The sequence below is a fragment of the Syngnathus scovelli genome, chromosome 4 (assembly GCF_024217435.2).
Source record: "Syngnathus scovelli strain Florida chromosome 4, RoL_Ssco_1.2, whole genome shotgun sequence".
Taxonomy (NCBI): Eukaryota; Metazoa; Chordata; class Actinopteri; order Syngnathiformes; family Syngnathidae; genus Syngnathus; species Syngnathus scovelli.
The window spans coordinates 22,670,743-22,685,377 of record NC_090850.1 but is presented as its reverse complement, the minus strand read 5'-3'; the positions used below and the strand labels follow the sequence as shown (position 1 = coordinate 22,685,377).

General features: G+C 44.8%; 2 protein-coding genes across 3 annotated transcripts; one reads left to right on the top strand and one right to left on the bottom strand.

The window, feature by feature from the left end:
- Window positions 1-685: 685 nt before the first annotated feature.
- LOC125967241 (protein-lysine methyltransferase METTL21C) lies at window positions 686-1,963 on the top strand. The gene is made up of 4 exons (XM_049718134.1): window positions 686-773; window positions 839-987; window positions 1,051-1,168; window positions 1,237-1,963. The coding sequence occupies exons 1-4, from the start codon at window positions 692-694 to the stop codon at window positions 1,668-1,670; spliced, it is 783 nt and encodes a 260-aa protein (XP_049574091.1). The 5' UTR covers window positions 686-691; the 3' UTR covers window positions 1,671-1,963.
- Window positions 1,957-12,368, bottom strand: tpp2 (tripeptidyl peptidase 2). 2 transcript variants are annotated; one of them, XM_049718132.2, is made up of 29 exons: window positions 12,128-12,368; window positions 11,039-11,167; window positions 10,791-10,886; window positions 10,616-10,720; window positions 10,415-10,539; window positions 10,173-10,336; window positions 9,939-10,093; window positions 9,782-9,858; window positions 9,557-9,684; window positions 9,231-9,479; window positions 9,032-9,147; window positions 8,791-8,962; window positions 8,561-8,718; window positions 8,411-8,487; window positions 8,227-8,333; window positions 7,989-8,143; window positions 7,770-7,886; window positions 7,599-7,699; window positions 7,441-7,537; window positions 7,228-7,365; window positions 6,902-7,146; window positions 6,700-6,778; window positions 5,619-5,657; window positions 4,828-4,979; window positions 4,668-4,764; window positions 4,469-4,599; window positions 4,159-4,408; window positions 3,966-4,085; window positions 1,957-3,811 (listed from the first exon to the last, which is right to left on the bottom strand). In XM_049718132.2, exons 1-29 carry the CDS (start codon window positions 12,290-12,292, stop codon window positions 3,722-3,724), a joined length of 3,834 nt encoding a protein of 1,277 aa, XP_049574089.1. In that variant the 5' UTR covers window positions 12,293-12,368; the 3' UTR covers window positions 1,957-3,721. The 2 variants fall into 2 exon arrangements, with proteins under 2 accessions (XP_049574089.1, XP_049574090.1); XM_049718133.2 differs by lacking the exon at window positions 5,619-5,657.
- Between the last annotated feature and the right edge of the window lie 2,267 nt (window positions 12,369-14,635).

The following is a 14,635-nucleotide window of genomic DNA, read 5'->3' as shown; positions in this document are numbered from 1 at the left end:
TGTCTTGTCATGCTGTGGTGCAAATCATCTCGGGGGGGTTACGTGCACCAATCTCCCGCTGCTTGTGTTTGTTTTTCAGGGGCTGCTGCGGATCTAAAAATAACCATGTGACCATGATGATGATGATGATGGGAGTGTCCACCAAGATGCTCTCTATAACACGCCAGGCTGCAGATGCACACAGATTGCAAGCCGGAACTTTGTCTGAACTAAAATACTTAGGCAGGTAAGTGAAAGGTCGAAGGTGAGGGGAGATTTGGAAATGAAATGAGTTTACAGGATTTTCAGGGAGAGTGTGATTAAGATTTTTTATTAAATGCTCAAAATGTGTCTTAGTTTTGTTCCATTTGATTTTGTTGTATAAAAGGCTGTCCTTGTGTATAGAATTTCAAGATACAGAAATATACAAAGTTAAAAAAAATATTGTTAGCTAAAACATATCAGTTGAATCGATTTTAAAATATAAAATATTGATATTTATGGCAGCAATATTGAATACAATACAAGGGACAGCAGACTTTTATTAACTTTTATTTGTTTGTTGTGAAGTTAGAAAATAATTTATTTATAAATTTATAATTTTAAAAATGTATAAATTTATAATAGCTCAAGTTAAAAAGGTTATCAAAATTTGTTGCCTCTATTTCAATTTTTCTTTTTTTTTTTCTATTTTCACTGTAGTGTATTTCACATGACTACTTCGTCATCATGCAGTGAAGAAGCCAGGCAGAGTGAGGTGACGATGGAGGAAGAAGTGCCAACAGAGGCGACGGGTAAGCGTGTCACGAGCACGATGTGGAGTTGTGCCACGTGTAATATTCTCCTTTTCATCGTGAAGAGGAGTCAGAAGTTGTCAACGAGCAGCACAGACAAGGGTGGATCCCGTGCGTGTTCTTCGACACAAATAAAGAGATGTATCATTACGTTGGGCAGAAGATCATCATCCAGGAAGGTCTTGACTCCTACGGAGGAATGATATGGCCTGCGGTGAGTCTCTCTGCTCAATGTCAGACTGTCGCGTCAATGTCATGGGTCTTGCTCGTATCCCAGGCTTTGACTCTCTGTCAGTATTTGGACTCTCATCGGGACCAGCTGAATCTCACGGACAAAGCCGTGCTGGAGATCGGTGCAGGGACCGGCTTGGTGTCCATTGTGGCCTCGCTCCTTGGTGGGTGAGACCCAGATGAACAATTGTGGGCATTGAAGTTTTCCATCTCGGTTCAATGTGCTCTACAGGGGCTTGGGTGACCGCCACCGACCTTCCGGACATTCTTGGCAACCTGAGATTCAACCTGAGCAAGAACACCAGGGGACGATGCAGACACACCCCTCAGGTGGCCCCTCTGTCTTGGGGTCACGACCTGGAGCGCAATTATCCCACGTCGGTCTATCGCTACGACTACATCCTGGCAGCTGATGTGATCTACCATCACGACTACCTGGATGAGCTTCTGGCCACCTTGACGCATTTCTGCAAGCCAGGGACTACCTTGATCTTGGCCAACAAGCTCAGAATAGAGTCTGACCATACGTTTCTGGACAAATTTAAAAGGGCTTTTCACACCAGGTTGCTGGAAGAAGATGAATCGTTAATCATCTTAATGGCCACGTGCAGAGAAGGTGAGGACGGAGAGGACATCCAGGAACTACCATCTCGATTACTCGGTTGAGCTTGTGTGTCAGCATTTGTGTCAGGCAGGCACGAGCGCAATCTGGGCCAGACTGGAGGCCGACCTCTCATTTAAGGAAGCCTGAAGATGGAGTGATGATCAAGATGCGGAGACATGGATAGTTAACTAGATAAAGGAACTAATAGTACAAGTTCATGTCACTAAGATCACCATCACTAGAAATCATGGGAACTTCTTGAAGAGGGCCCAATAAACTTTTGGTAGCATACAGAACTTGTTGGTAGAAGTATTTGACTTCAAAATTCTCAGTCATAAAACAACAGGATAAGTTTTTTGTGTTGTTTTTTAATATGCTGACACCAGCAGAAAAGGAAACACGTGAGGATTCTGTTTGGTGACAGAAGTGGACGGCATTCAGTAGTGGTGGAAGTTAAGGCCTTTTCTCAGAAACTATCAATGGCAAACCTGAACTTTTTATCTAACCCCAAACGCACGAAAACACACCGATGGGGTAAAAGGAATAACAATGCAAAAACAAAAAAAATGCACGTTTCCATGACAACTTTCAATAGGTGCAAACTCCTCAGATGCAACCAACCTAAAAATAAGACAGCTAAAAACAAAAATGTATTAAACTAAGTGCCCTCCCCCCCAAAAAGTCATTTTGTAATTACAGTTGGAGCGATATGTTCTTTGAAACGAATCCAAGTCCAGTTCCACAACCCATTTGATAATTTTCATTGTTTTAAATATTATGATTAATATAAAAAAAAAAAGACAGCAGCAGTCTATTGCTGATCTATAAAACAATATTACTGGCCAGTAAGAAAAAAAAACATCCTTCCTAGTTTGACATTTTCAGACTAACCTTTGCTTGTTGACAATAGTGATGCAAATCCGTGGCTGGAAAGCATAAATAAAAGAAATGTCTACGTTCCCTACACATATGTAAGCCTTCCCCCGGGATGGAAAATTGAGGAGAAAATACATCCAAAGGTCAAACAACTGCATCAGATGCAAAATGGCCAACTGCGATTTGTCAAATCAAAGCAAGGTATCAAAAACATGCAAAAAAAAAAACCTGACACCATTGACGTAACCTACTCACACTTTTATCCTTCAATTCAGCTCATGGAAAAGAAAAAAAGTTGGCCGTATATTCAACTCATTCACTTCCACGCGCGCATGGATGCTTTGAATTTATAATTAGCTTCTAAATAAAATCGTTGTTTCCTGAAATCCTACAAGACATGCATATATGCAAAATACATTGATTGGAATATTAGTATTACGGTATACACTTATTGCATGGTACTATGTTTTGCTATGCATGTATGTACATCATTTTCATTAGTGTGCACGTTTTAAATGCCGCACACAAAACATATCTACTAACGAGTGAACGTGCACCGGGTGAAGCCGCGGCTGGGCTGAGGTCCGTTGGGCGCCCGCGTGCGGCGGTTATCTTGAGCCGCTGTGACGCAAAATGATGAGGCTGTGGCCCATTTGACATCGGAGTGCCTTGAGTGAGGACCGATGCAAAAAGAGAGAAATCACGCAGATCCGATCCGAGCACATCTTTCCCCCCTCGCGTCAGTAAAGGTACGTGGATGCAAGGCACCGTAATACTGCTTCAGTTCTGAGGTCTGTTCATTTAAGAGAAGTCAGATCCTAAAAGTCCAATCGTGAACTTAACATCCAGGTAAGCATGGCACAAAGATGTGGGACGATTTCCTGGTGTCCCTTGAACATTGAAGGAAAGTAGACATTTAAAACTGAGCAAAAAAATGTGACTGTGACCTAAGGAGAACCCGAAAATGATCAAAGTGCTGTATCTACTTCAAATTGTTGATCTGAAGAGATTTGAAGGAAGAAACAAAGCTCCATTCATCTAATTTGTTGTTGTCGTGCTGCTGGTGGCACTTGAATCCAAAGACAGATGTTCTCAATGTGTCCTTTTGAAATGACTGTGAGCGTCAGTGTCCTTCACTGTCCAAGACGAAGAAGTAAAAAGGAAATCTGCCCACGTGATCCTGAGGGGCGTCGTACTGATGGCTTGGCCACGCTGCTTATGCTCTTGCTGTGATTTTTTAGAAGGGATTGTAGTCTGTAGGGTACATGACGGGGAGCCAGTTTTCAGTGAAGGTGGCACAGTGCATCCATTTGAGGTGACGCATCAGCTGGAACAAAAACAAAAAGTTATTTACTTGCTGCTCTTTTCCCTGACAGTGCTGTGTTTTCAGTATGAATCTTTTTCTGATGGTATATTTATCTTAAAAAAAGGTTCATTTCTTTGACTGCATGTTTGAAATAGAAGCTGTATGTGGCTCCTACTTGGATGCAGTTCTTCATGTTCTCCTTGCTGGCCTTCTCCTCCACCATCTTGGAGGCATATTTTAAGGCTCGACCGTACATCTTGCTCGCCAGGGCATGTTTGTAGGAAAACATCAGCACCTGAAACGAAGGGAAAAAACAAAAATGAATCATTTCACTTGGTGTTGGAAACCAAGTATGTAGCTGAACCCACCTTGGAGTCAGTAAGCTCCGCCCACTTCTGCACCTCCCAGAAGGTTTCTGTCAGAGTGTTGGCCATGCTCTGCGTCGAGTCACAGGAAGTGCTGGCCTCCTGTTCGCAAACTTCCCCGGCGTCAGTTTGGATCGTAGCGACGACGGCGGCGGCGCTCTCCGGAGGCGGGACGGTCATGAGCTGGTCGGCCAGAGCGCAGCCTTTCCTGCACAAGGCGTCCAGCAGAGACGACCGCTGCTTCTCCATGTCACTGAAAAGGAGAGGAGCGTTTTAACATCTGCTGTTTTTTTCCGAGTGTGTCTCAACATACGTCTTGATGGTGGCGGCGTCAGGTCGAGGGTCCGTCTTCATGGTGAAGTAAACAGCCAATGCCGTCTGGTCAATATGGGAGATGACCACGTCAGCGGCTGAGACCACCTCACCCAGACGTTTTGCACGCTCCTAAGAAGAAGTGATACGTTAAACACCTTTGAGTGTCCTTACACGAGGGACTTTGAACTTGGAATGACCTTTTCAGAGTCCAACTGATGTAGTCTTTGCACATGCAGAGGAAGGTAATCCGAGTACTTTTCCTTCAGCTCATCGTAAAGCGAGCTGGAGTCCAACCTGAGGAACGCAAAGAGGGTGATGAAATGTATGATAAAACAAAATTTATTTTTAAATGCTCACTTAGTCATCCATTGAATCTTCAAGTCTCTCATGGCTTCGGCGAACTCCTCCTTGATGTCTTTCTCTTTGTCCGCATCCTTGTCTTTCTCCTTCCCGCCATTCTTGGCTTTGTTGGGTGTGGGGATGAGGTGGTAGATGACTGAAACCAGGTCCTGCACAGACAAGAAGAAGTTGTATCATCAAATAACGAGTCGGCGTGTGCGAATTTGCACTCCCACACCATCGGCGGCACCGAAACCCCACGTGGCAATATTTGAATCGTTCACGTCGGTTGGCTGAAGACATGCTCACCAACAACATGCGCATTACTGCCTTCAACCTTGAGTTAGATATTATTAAAAAGGGAAGGGGCGGGGGGGTCTTCATGATTTCAAAGAGGAGAAAATAGAAACCTGAAAAGCAGATTCCAATTGTTATTTGCACCCTGCACAACGATGACGGACAATGTGGATCTTGCAATCCGCCCTCAGCTAGCACAGCCATCTTGGGTCAAAATAAACATGGGTCTTTTTTTAATGTAGCCTATAACCCTTTTTTTGTTATTCTGAGAAAGGTCTCATTAAAAAAAAAAAATGTTACGCTGACAAGAAAGAGGGGCGAAAAAATGGAGGATTTACTGTCAGTAATTTCACTTCCTAGTGGATTCTGTTTATTTGTAATCATTCTAAAAAAAGACACTTTGGCATACTTGTCATAAAAGAAATGCAATCTTAAAAGTGAAGTCCAAGTCACTTCCACAAAGTATGAGACTGAGAGCAGTGGGCGCTCAAAGTTTCTATCTCATCCAGTACCTTTTTAAACTTTCTTTGTCGTTTTGCAGAGGACTGCCCCTGGTGGTCAGAATAACACACAGTAAGGAACACAAGAACACCACAAAGGATTTGTTTTTGTTTTTGTTCTGTATTGTTTTGCCCTTGCGGATTTAAAACCCAGCCACCTTACCTGTTTGACACACACAAAGTTTCAAGTCAATTTTCATGACGGGAAAAAAAAAAAAAAGACTGGCACGCACCTCATAGATGAAGACAAAAAAAAAAAAAGAGCTTCATTAACAATGCAAAGGCTGAGTGATCAATGGCTTTTGCATTGTTGCCACTGAGGAAAGCGTAGCCCAAAACATTTAGGGAATCAAAAATGGAAGAACGATTGCATCTAGAACGGTTTGAAATCATTTTTGGAGGACATTCAAGAATATTTGGGAGTGTGTAGGCACTCCATCGGGGCCAGCCAAGTTCTTTCACACCAAATAAAACGGATTGAGTAGGTGAAGGTGTGAGTAAACCGACTCACTACTGCTGTCTATTTGTATGTTTCATGACAATTTTGTTAAGAAGTCTTGTCATCGTATTTTCTTTATTCAAAATGAAATGGCTCAATTAAGGTTGGAGGGTGGTTGGTGAAAATACGACGAATGGTGCGTCATCTAATTACAGAAGAAACGAGCCAAACCAGATGGGTTGAGGAGGCGCATGGGCGACACTTACACACGTGACAGCAAATGAGAGGAAAAAAACATGCAATAAACACAAGCGCCACATCAACCAGCGATTAATCGACAGCTCTGGTGACAAACGTCAAAGAAAAAAGATAAAACACAAAAGCTCAAATGCTTTGGCGGACTATAATTCAACCCTCATCCTCAGAATTGTTCACTGGCGTTGGACGGAATCCTCATATGTCCCGAACTACACACAAGATACAATTTCAACACTCTAAATGAGTCTCATGTGCACATGGGGATTGGGACTGGCCAATAACTTAAATTTCTCTAAAAAAATAAAATTGACGCCATTTGGAGAGAACATTCTGAGGAGCAGGATTGAGCACCAGTTCGGAGAACAGATGCTGTAAGAAGGAACTGAAGTCACTCACTGCTTTCTTGCCATATTCACTCTTTGCCACAACGAGGGACCCTGAAAGATAGCATCCTGGACTTGTTCCCTTTGGAATCCTGAAGGAAGGACAAAAAGGGAGAATAAAAACAGAAATCACATCGTTATAGTTCAGCACACGTGTAAAATGGCAACTGTTTTGATTTCTTTTGGTAACTTTGTTCTCCTCCGTTTGAACTCACTTGTCATCGGGCAAAGCCGCGACATAGAAATGCTGCGTGGCCCCCGGTGACAGGGTGACAGAGTTTGCTTTCTTTTTAGCCAGGAGGGCCGCTCGGTGCGTCTCGTAGACGTCCGGGCTGAGGGTGGCGGACAGCCGATGGGAGACGACGAAGGGAAGGTCTTTTAGGCGCTCTAGCTCGCTGGACAACTCGTGGCGGACCTGCAGGCGGACGGTGTAGTCGCCCTTTTCCAGCTTGAGGGAATACTGGAGGAGGAGAAAAAGTGTTTGATGGAACCAGCGCACTGGCAAAAAAGACAAATTTCAAGGCATGTAAAAAAAAGTCACCTGATGCGGGTAGGCATCCCCTGAACCCAGCAGTCTCTTGTTCTGATCATACAGCATCCACAGCTGGCTATCAAACTCGGATTCGTACAGCAGCTCGCACAGCAACGGGCAGCTGGGTGTGACCTCACCGCTCTTTGGCTGCACAGAGAACGTTATGTACAAAACGAGATTTAAAAAAATAAAATAAAATTAAGACTGTCGCATTGCAGCTACCTGATGAAAACTGTAAGCGAGAATAATCTCGTAGAGTTGTCTGTTGTTGGGTAGAACGTCCCTCGCCCCCAAAGGCTTGATCTTTGAACTAATGGGCCTAGAGGAGAACAGGAGATATATAAATCGGTGCAACAGAGCAACAATGAGTGTGCGCATACCTGAGAGGCTGAACCCAAGACTTGAGGGTGATCGTGGGAGACACTTCTTCATACTTCAACGGCGATGACACATCAAAACTTGTAACTCCCTCTGACGCATGCTACCCAAAGACAAAAGTTAGAGGAGTCACCAGCGGTTTTCAAAATGTCACGTTTATGTGCTCCGCTTACAATGTGCAGCGGTGAAGGAGAAATGCTGAGACCGTGGAAGGAGATGGTGTAGTCCACCGTCACATCTCCCAAACTCGCCCACCAGCGTGCGATGCAAAGTTCGACAATCTTACCAGACTGAAACGGGCGGAGGACCAAAAGAAAAAGTCATTAGCAACCGCAAAACATCTAAAGTGGCTTCAGATACTCAGGTGAATGGAGCAAACGCAATTCACAAACCAGCACAGAAAAGGCTTCGGTGAGTGAGCCTTTCTCCAAAAGTGACGAGAACTTGTAGAATTCGTTGGCTCGGTAGGCTTTCTGTTTGACCAGGTGCACCGCGTGCAGGACGAACTTTGACGACACATCTCCGGAATGAGAAGTCAGTGTGATCTCTGCGGAGGATAAAGACACAGTGATGAAGAAACTACTGTATTTGTATTTGAGCTTCATCTTTTTTTAAAGAGGCCGCACCAACCTGCCCAGGAGGCTCCCTGAGGCACGGTGATGAAATGGCGTTTGATCTGTCCTGGTCTGAAGTGGACGGCTTTGAAACACAACTCGTGATTCTCACTCTCTGTCACCCTATCAAGGGGAAAAAAGAGGGAGAGAGTGAGACGGGCAAAAAAACATAAGCTTTCTCGATTGTGTCTTCGCCTTACTTGGTTGGAATAATAACCGTGATGGGGACTCTGAAAAGCGGGCCGCAGCCAGGAGCTGCCGTGTCATACCCGCACACCTGAAAAAGAGGTTGGCACCGTCAGTAAAACACAAACTATCATTTTGTAGAAGCCCAGCTTGATTTTGCTGACCTCGGCGTAGTGCACACCCTCCCTCAGGCCCACGGGATCCACGCGGACGTTGACGTGGCGACACTGGTTCATCAGCTCCAGATGAGACGGGCACTGAACCCACGGGGCGGCGCACGTGAGGGCCAAGTGGAGCTGTAAGGATATTCGCTCGGTGTTTTCTGCGACAAAGTCCAAAAGAGCACGCTTAGCATCTGCAATGCCTTACAAAGCGTAGAAAACAATTCCGCTACCTGTGTTTTCAGGAAATATGGGTTCGATTCCCACTCCGTGGTCTGAGGGGGACAGAAGCTGCGCCGGATCCCTGAGGTAGATGCCTCGCTGGGTTCCCACGGTTATCGAGAAACCCAAATGGCTGGTGGGTAACGAGGCATTTTGTGTGAGGTAGTCTAACGCTTTGTCCACCTAGCCAGAGAAGACTCAATAAGCAAAAACTGAAAATAAGATGTTTAGGGGTGGCTTGTGATGCCTTACCTGAATGATTCCATGGCCCTGTGCAAACACCTCAATGTCTTCAACCTTGAGAGCTGTGTTCTCCAGCGCTCTCCTGACTCCAGGAACAGAGGGCTGCACCCCTTGCTGCTTTAATCCTGCCTCACGCAAAGTCACAAACTATCACCCAAAGGCTCCGGCGAGACCAAACGGCACCCGAGTAACGTTCGCCCCGACCCACCGGAGAGGACGAGCGCGATCCCTCCGCAGGCGTTGGGGGATGACATGGATGTGCCGTTCATCAGCTGGGTCCCGCGAAGGGTCCAGTTGGGTACGGACGCGATGGCGCCGCCGGGGGCGCTTATGCTGACCCCGAGCGCACCATCTGTACTGGGGCCCCTGGAGGACCAGGTGTACTGGTTGGGAGGCAGCTTCTCCCTCAGGGAATACTCGGCCACCATCATGTCAGGGGTCACGTAGGCTCCGACACCTAACCAGAGGATGTGCTCAAAAATGTATTTCCATATCTGCGCACGTGAAGACAACTTTAAGACACTGCCGCTTTACCGATGACACTGCTAGTGGTCCCTCCAGGGCAGCCCACCGTGGAGAGGCAGGGCCCGTTGTTCCCTGCACTTGAAACGAAAATCACGTTGTGCTTCTGGACAGCCTCGGTGATAACCTCACAAATTCTCCTAAAAAATATATATGAATGAAAAGTGATGAGAATAATGACAAGTCGCTTCAAACAGGCTTTTTTTTTTTTTTTTCTTGCAACTTCAAAACATTTACCCTGAATTGGGCCAGTGGGTGGCTTCCCCGTAGCTGTAGTTGACCAAGTCACACTTGTAGTTAATCACTTCAATCATCTTTGGAGATCATAAATGAAACAAAATGATTAATTCATGAGCGAAAGTTAAATGATAACATCTAAATGCAATCAACATACAGCTCGGATAAGTCCCGTGCCGGTTTCCATGGTGCTGAGCCGAGTGTCTCCTATCTTCAGCGCCAAGATTTGGGCACCGGGGGCAACCCCGTTGCGCTCGGGTTCTTCTGGGAAGTAACCCGCTGCGATGCTCCCGACGTGTGTCCCGTGAGCCCCTTCAAATCCAAACGTGGCACGTCAGTGCGGGGCTCTCGTGTCTTTGCATCAAGAAAAATGGGCTTGTCGATACTTCACCTCCACTGGTGACGATGCAGAGCGTGTTTCCCTCATCATAAATATTCACAGAGTAGTTAAGCATCTCGGCATCGCCTAATGTCGCGTACTGTTGGGACTCTCTGTAGGAGCGCAGAACGGTGCACTTGGACAATTCTCCACACTCGGACGTGTCCACGACAGCCCTAAATTAAAAAAAATGCAATTTGAGGACGTTTCGAGGGATATTGGAAACAATTAATATTGTCAATGCTGGAACTCGCCTCCACGAGGCGCCATCGTGCCAAAGAATACAGTCGTACACGGGGCCCGGATCGCTGTATTTCTTTTCTAGAGAGACGAGCAGCTCTGATTGACTCTGCAGCTCTTCCTTCTGTAACTTCTCTAACTGGAGACAGAAGGCAGGATGAGTGCGCCGCAGCGTGAATAGATCATTCCCGCCTGCCGTGCATGGTTCTTGTTACTTGTGACGGAGTCGGGTGGGAGAGATCAAACTCCTCCGTCCTGCGACAGGCGTCAGCGAGTGCTGCTCGGTGTGCAGGGTCCCACATCTTCTCCTTTCTCTCTTTCTGCAAGGGAGACGAGTGGTATTATGCAACAAGGCTATTGTCGGCCTGGTTGGAAACACTGACTTCTTACCTGTATTCTTTCTTTAAGGGCCTTAGGGAAGAACTCATAGCCATTTTTAACTCCAATGTGATACTTCCCTGATGGGTTGACCCAAGCAGGAGGGATCTGGATGACATACAAAGGAACGGATGTATTTTTAGGATCATTCCAAAGGTACAGGGCTGAGTCCAAACCAGAGGTGAGTGTGCAAGTATTATACACATTATGAATCCTTCAAGCAACATCTGCAATTCAGTCACTATTTTTAAAGGACAAACCTTCAGCGTTCTACCAGAGAGCCCGGGGATCGTCCCTTCTTTCGGCTCCACCACCGTGGCCGTGTTCACGTCACCACTGCCTGTTGTGTCAATGATATCAACAATCTTTGGCTTCCCATCTGTTGTCACCTGAGGATGAAGATCACACAAGTCAGTCGATTATTTGCAATGTCGGCATATTCGTCACATGTAGGAGGATATCTATAGCGCTACAGTGAAGTAGTATTACTGTACAATAATAATTGTGCGGCGATACATGAAAAATTAGATGCAATTCATGTGTAAACAAGACTGCATAGTGCATATTCCTGTTCTGATGCACAGTACTTACATATTACACGATCTGATTGAATTTCTGCCAGTATAGTATTAACAATACCAGTACATTGATTATGCAGGAAAATAAATGTAGCTACTATATTGTGGAATCTGCAGAAAAGAAAATTGTATTGATTGTGCTTCACGATGAGATTTAATGTTTGCTTTGGTAAAACACAACAGAGCAGAGCTGATATCGTTTATTATCAAAAGGGACAAAATATGATGAAATGTTGCTGAACAAATGTATGGAAATAGAAAATTTCTCGTCTCACGTTATTTTGCTCGTACAATTTACAGTACGTTTACGTCACAATAAAAATAATGGTCATGGTGAGTTCTGCACTGTACTTCTAAAATCAATATCACAACTTTTAAACACCCACTTATTTTATACATCGCGTATTGTAATAATAATAGTAATAACGATCAAGTACCATGTAATAACGTAAATAGTCACACGGTATATAATAACTGAGTCAACTGCTGTATGCTAAAAGAAAGCTAACTACATTAACGGTTCTGGTCAACACGACTCTTTTGGAAAATTAAGAAAAAGAACTGAAGAGAGGTAACAGATGCACTACTTTATTTAAATTAAGTTGTCATCATTCTATCGGTTGCATTGTCGCAGTAGGGCTGTAATTTGTTGATCCTAACAGGTCAGCTAGCTAACTAGCAAGTGACTGTACAGATTATGTGGCCTTTCGCATCAGTTGCCCCTAGTTAGCTTGGAGCTAACTAGCATTCGAGCGACCGGCTCATTTGTACCTGCATGCCGGGTGCCCCTGGATCAACCCCGGTGTCCATGATCGCGATGAGAACTCCTCGGCCATCGTACTCGGGAAAGCGGCAAAGATAGGACGCGGCGCCTGTCTCTTTTTTGGGAAGCAGCCCGTGGAAGGGGAACGGCTCTTCGGTTGAATGGGTAGCCATGACTCGAAGAGCGGAATGACAGCAGGGAAAGGCGAGTGAGCGAGCGAGCGAGCGAGCGAGCGAGCTCCACTTGGATAGTTGCACACAGGCAGCGGACGAGAGTTGTTTAAAGAGCCACAACACAACACGTAGCACTCACGTTAGCTGTAATATGAAAATGACAAATCAACAAACGTCTTTGTTTTTTTTAATGATCAAAACCAACCCGGTTTTCTTTTGTCTATTCACAAAATTACTTTATTTGCGGTGTTTCCTTATTGAACAAATCCTTGGCTAATTTAGGAAAAACTCTCCTATTTTAATCATTTGTGCATTTGCTGTGAGATCTTGAGATGCCACAAGATAGTGTCTAAGGCTAAATAAGACCATAGTAATTAAGGAAGTACATATAGTGAACGGCATATTTTCAATAAGGCATTCCTAATTTCAGCTATTCCCAATTTTGGGGGAACAGTCCTCAGTTATTGGCTGGAAAACTCACCTATTCACTGTTTTTGTGCCCAAGCCATATTAAAATAATTTGATTTTTATTTTGTCATGTCTGCTAAAGAAAGAAGGCTTTGCTGCCATCTTGTGGTATCAGTAGGCCACTACAAAACCAGTGATTAGAAAGTCGACTCACTGCTTGTTGTGGCTACAAACAGAGCAACATTGACGTCTACCTACCTCTTAACATTTGTTCAACAATATTGACTGTTTTGCTGTGTGTCCACTAGGTGGCGGTATAATACTGATCGTCATCCATTCATACGTTCTCTGTGCTGTTTATTCTCACAGGGTCACCGCAGTGACGGAGCCCGAATTGTGACTGCATCATTCACCGTGTGTTCTTCTGGACACGGTACTGTACGATACATACAACTGTTGTGTTTTTTTTTTAATGTGTTTTGATATACATTTGTCTTAAAGGCTTGATTTGATCCAGTAAAATGTTCTTTAGATTGAATCAGAAAGTACCGCGGTATTAAATCCCTACAGTAATACATTACACACTATTTTCATAATAATTCGAGCACAGATGATTTGACCTGAGTCACCTAAAATAGAAAAGAACATTTTCCCATTGTTGCCTTGACTGTTGCAGCACAAATTGAAAGCGTGTCCTTACAGATTGCATGATTGAAACACACACAAACAGTTTAAAAACATCAAAACAGGCTTATCCCCCTGACACGGTTCGCATTGGTCCTTCTGTTTATCGCAGATCACATCAGATTTTGAGGAATCTACTCTGATTTGATTCAAGCCCTATATGGAGAATAATGCTTGAGAAAGATTAACTTTGCACATGTCAAACACCATCTGTTCCCGTCCCTGGTCAGTTATAAAGCACAGCCACGACTACAGTGTTGCATATGCACAATACGAGGTGTTGTGTGCGTGTGTGTGTGTGTGTGTGTCTGCATAAACCACAGCGGGTGTACAGCTATTTTACGTGTGACAACGCCCTCACACTCTGTGGTGGTGGTTGACAAGGATGCGTCTCAGCAAATAACAATAAACACCCGCTCACTATAATTTGTTCAAATGCAGAATTTGACTCAATTTGGCTTGACACACATTTCAGGATACTTCTCGGAAGATCATTGAGATACTTGCACTGTGTACGAGGCTTCTCCCGTTATCTAAGCAAAAGGACATCCAGTTTCACTCACGGACGGGCTTGTGGTGTGCCACAGGGCGTCGTCACAACATTGAAGTGCAAATGTGGTTTTAAATACGAGTTCTGTATATGATGCAGCAAGGGTGCATCTTTGATGCTACAGGATGTGGCTCTTTTGGTAGGCCTACCGGGTTATCGTTTTTCTTCTGTAAATGTTGGGATCCGAGGTCACTGAAGTCGGCGTTCATTCGGCTGACTTGGGCCGCCGCCACATTCCTGCCTCGGACAGCTATGTGGAGAGTTTGATTTCTGATCTCAGGCATGTCTAATGGAGATACTGCCTCCAAATGAGCTTTAGAGCTTTTCCAAAAAAGTCACTGCTAATCTCAACTGTGAAGCGAGCTGTGATTTCTGCTGAAGGGGAAGTCCAACCGCTCTTTACGCCCACAGTCGTGGCTCGGCCAGCTGAGGTCTTATGTTCCACATCGGCGCTGGGATATTTTGAGAATTGTGGCCATTATGCTCTCGTGGGCGTGGCCCAATACGCTCAAGCCTGGGTTGATAGTAGCCTCGGGCCTTGCACCTGAATGGATCTTTAATCCCTCTGGGACAAACCTCTCATTGGTCAGGTCAACACTTCAGTAGGACTCTTCAATCTGTTTTAAGGTCAATGTGGGTCCATTTCTATCCTGGCCTCTTTGTATTCTATGACTTTCACAGTACTTGCATCTGAATATACT

Excerpts from the sequence above, each read along its gene's own strand:
- LOC125967241 (XM_049718134.1), top strand. The coding sequence starts at position 692 with ATGACTACTTCGTCATCATGCAGTGAAGAAGCCAGGCAGAGTGAGGTG. Across the intron at positions 774-838 it reads AGTGCCAACAGAGGCGACGG|AGGAGTCAGAAGTTGTCAAC; the intron begins GTAAGCGTGTCA and ends TTCATCGTGAAG. Across the intron at positions 988-1,050 it reads GAGGAATGATATGGCCTGCG|GCTTTGACTCTCTGTCAGTA; the intron begins GTGAGTCTCTCT and ends CTCGTATCCCAG.
- tpp2 (XM_049718132.2), bottom strand. The coding sequence starts at position 12,292 with ATGGCTACCCATTCAACCGAAGAGCCGTTCCCCTTCCACGGGCTGCTT. Across the intron at positions 7,538-7,598 it reads TCTTGGGTTCAGCCTCTCAG|GCCCATTAGTTCAAAGATCA; the intron begins GTATGCGCACAC and ends GTTCTCCTCTAG. Across the intron at positions 4,980-5,618 it reads GACAAAGAAAGTTTAAAAAG|GACCTGGTTTCAGTCATCTA; the intron begins GTACTGGATGAG and ends TTGTCTGTGCAG.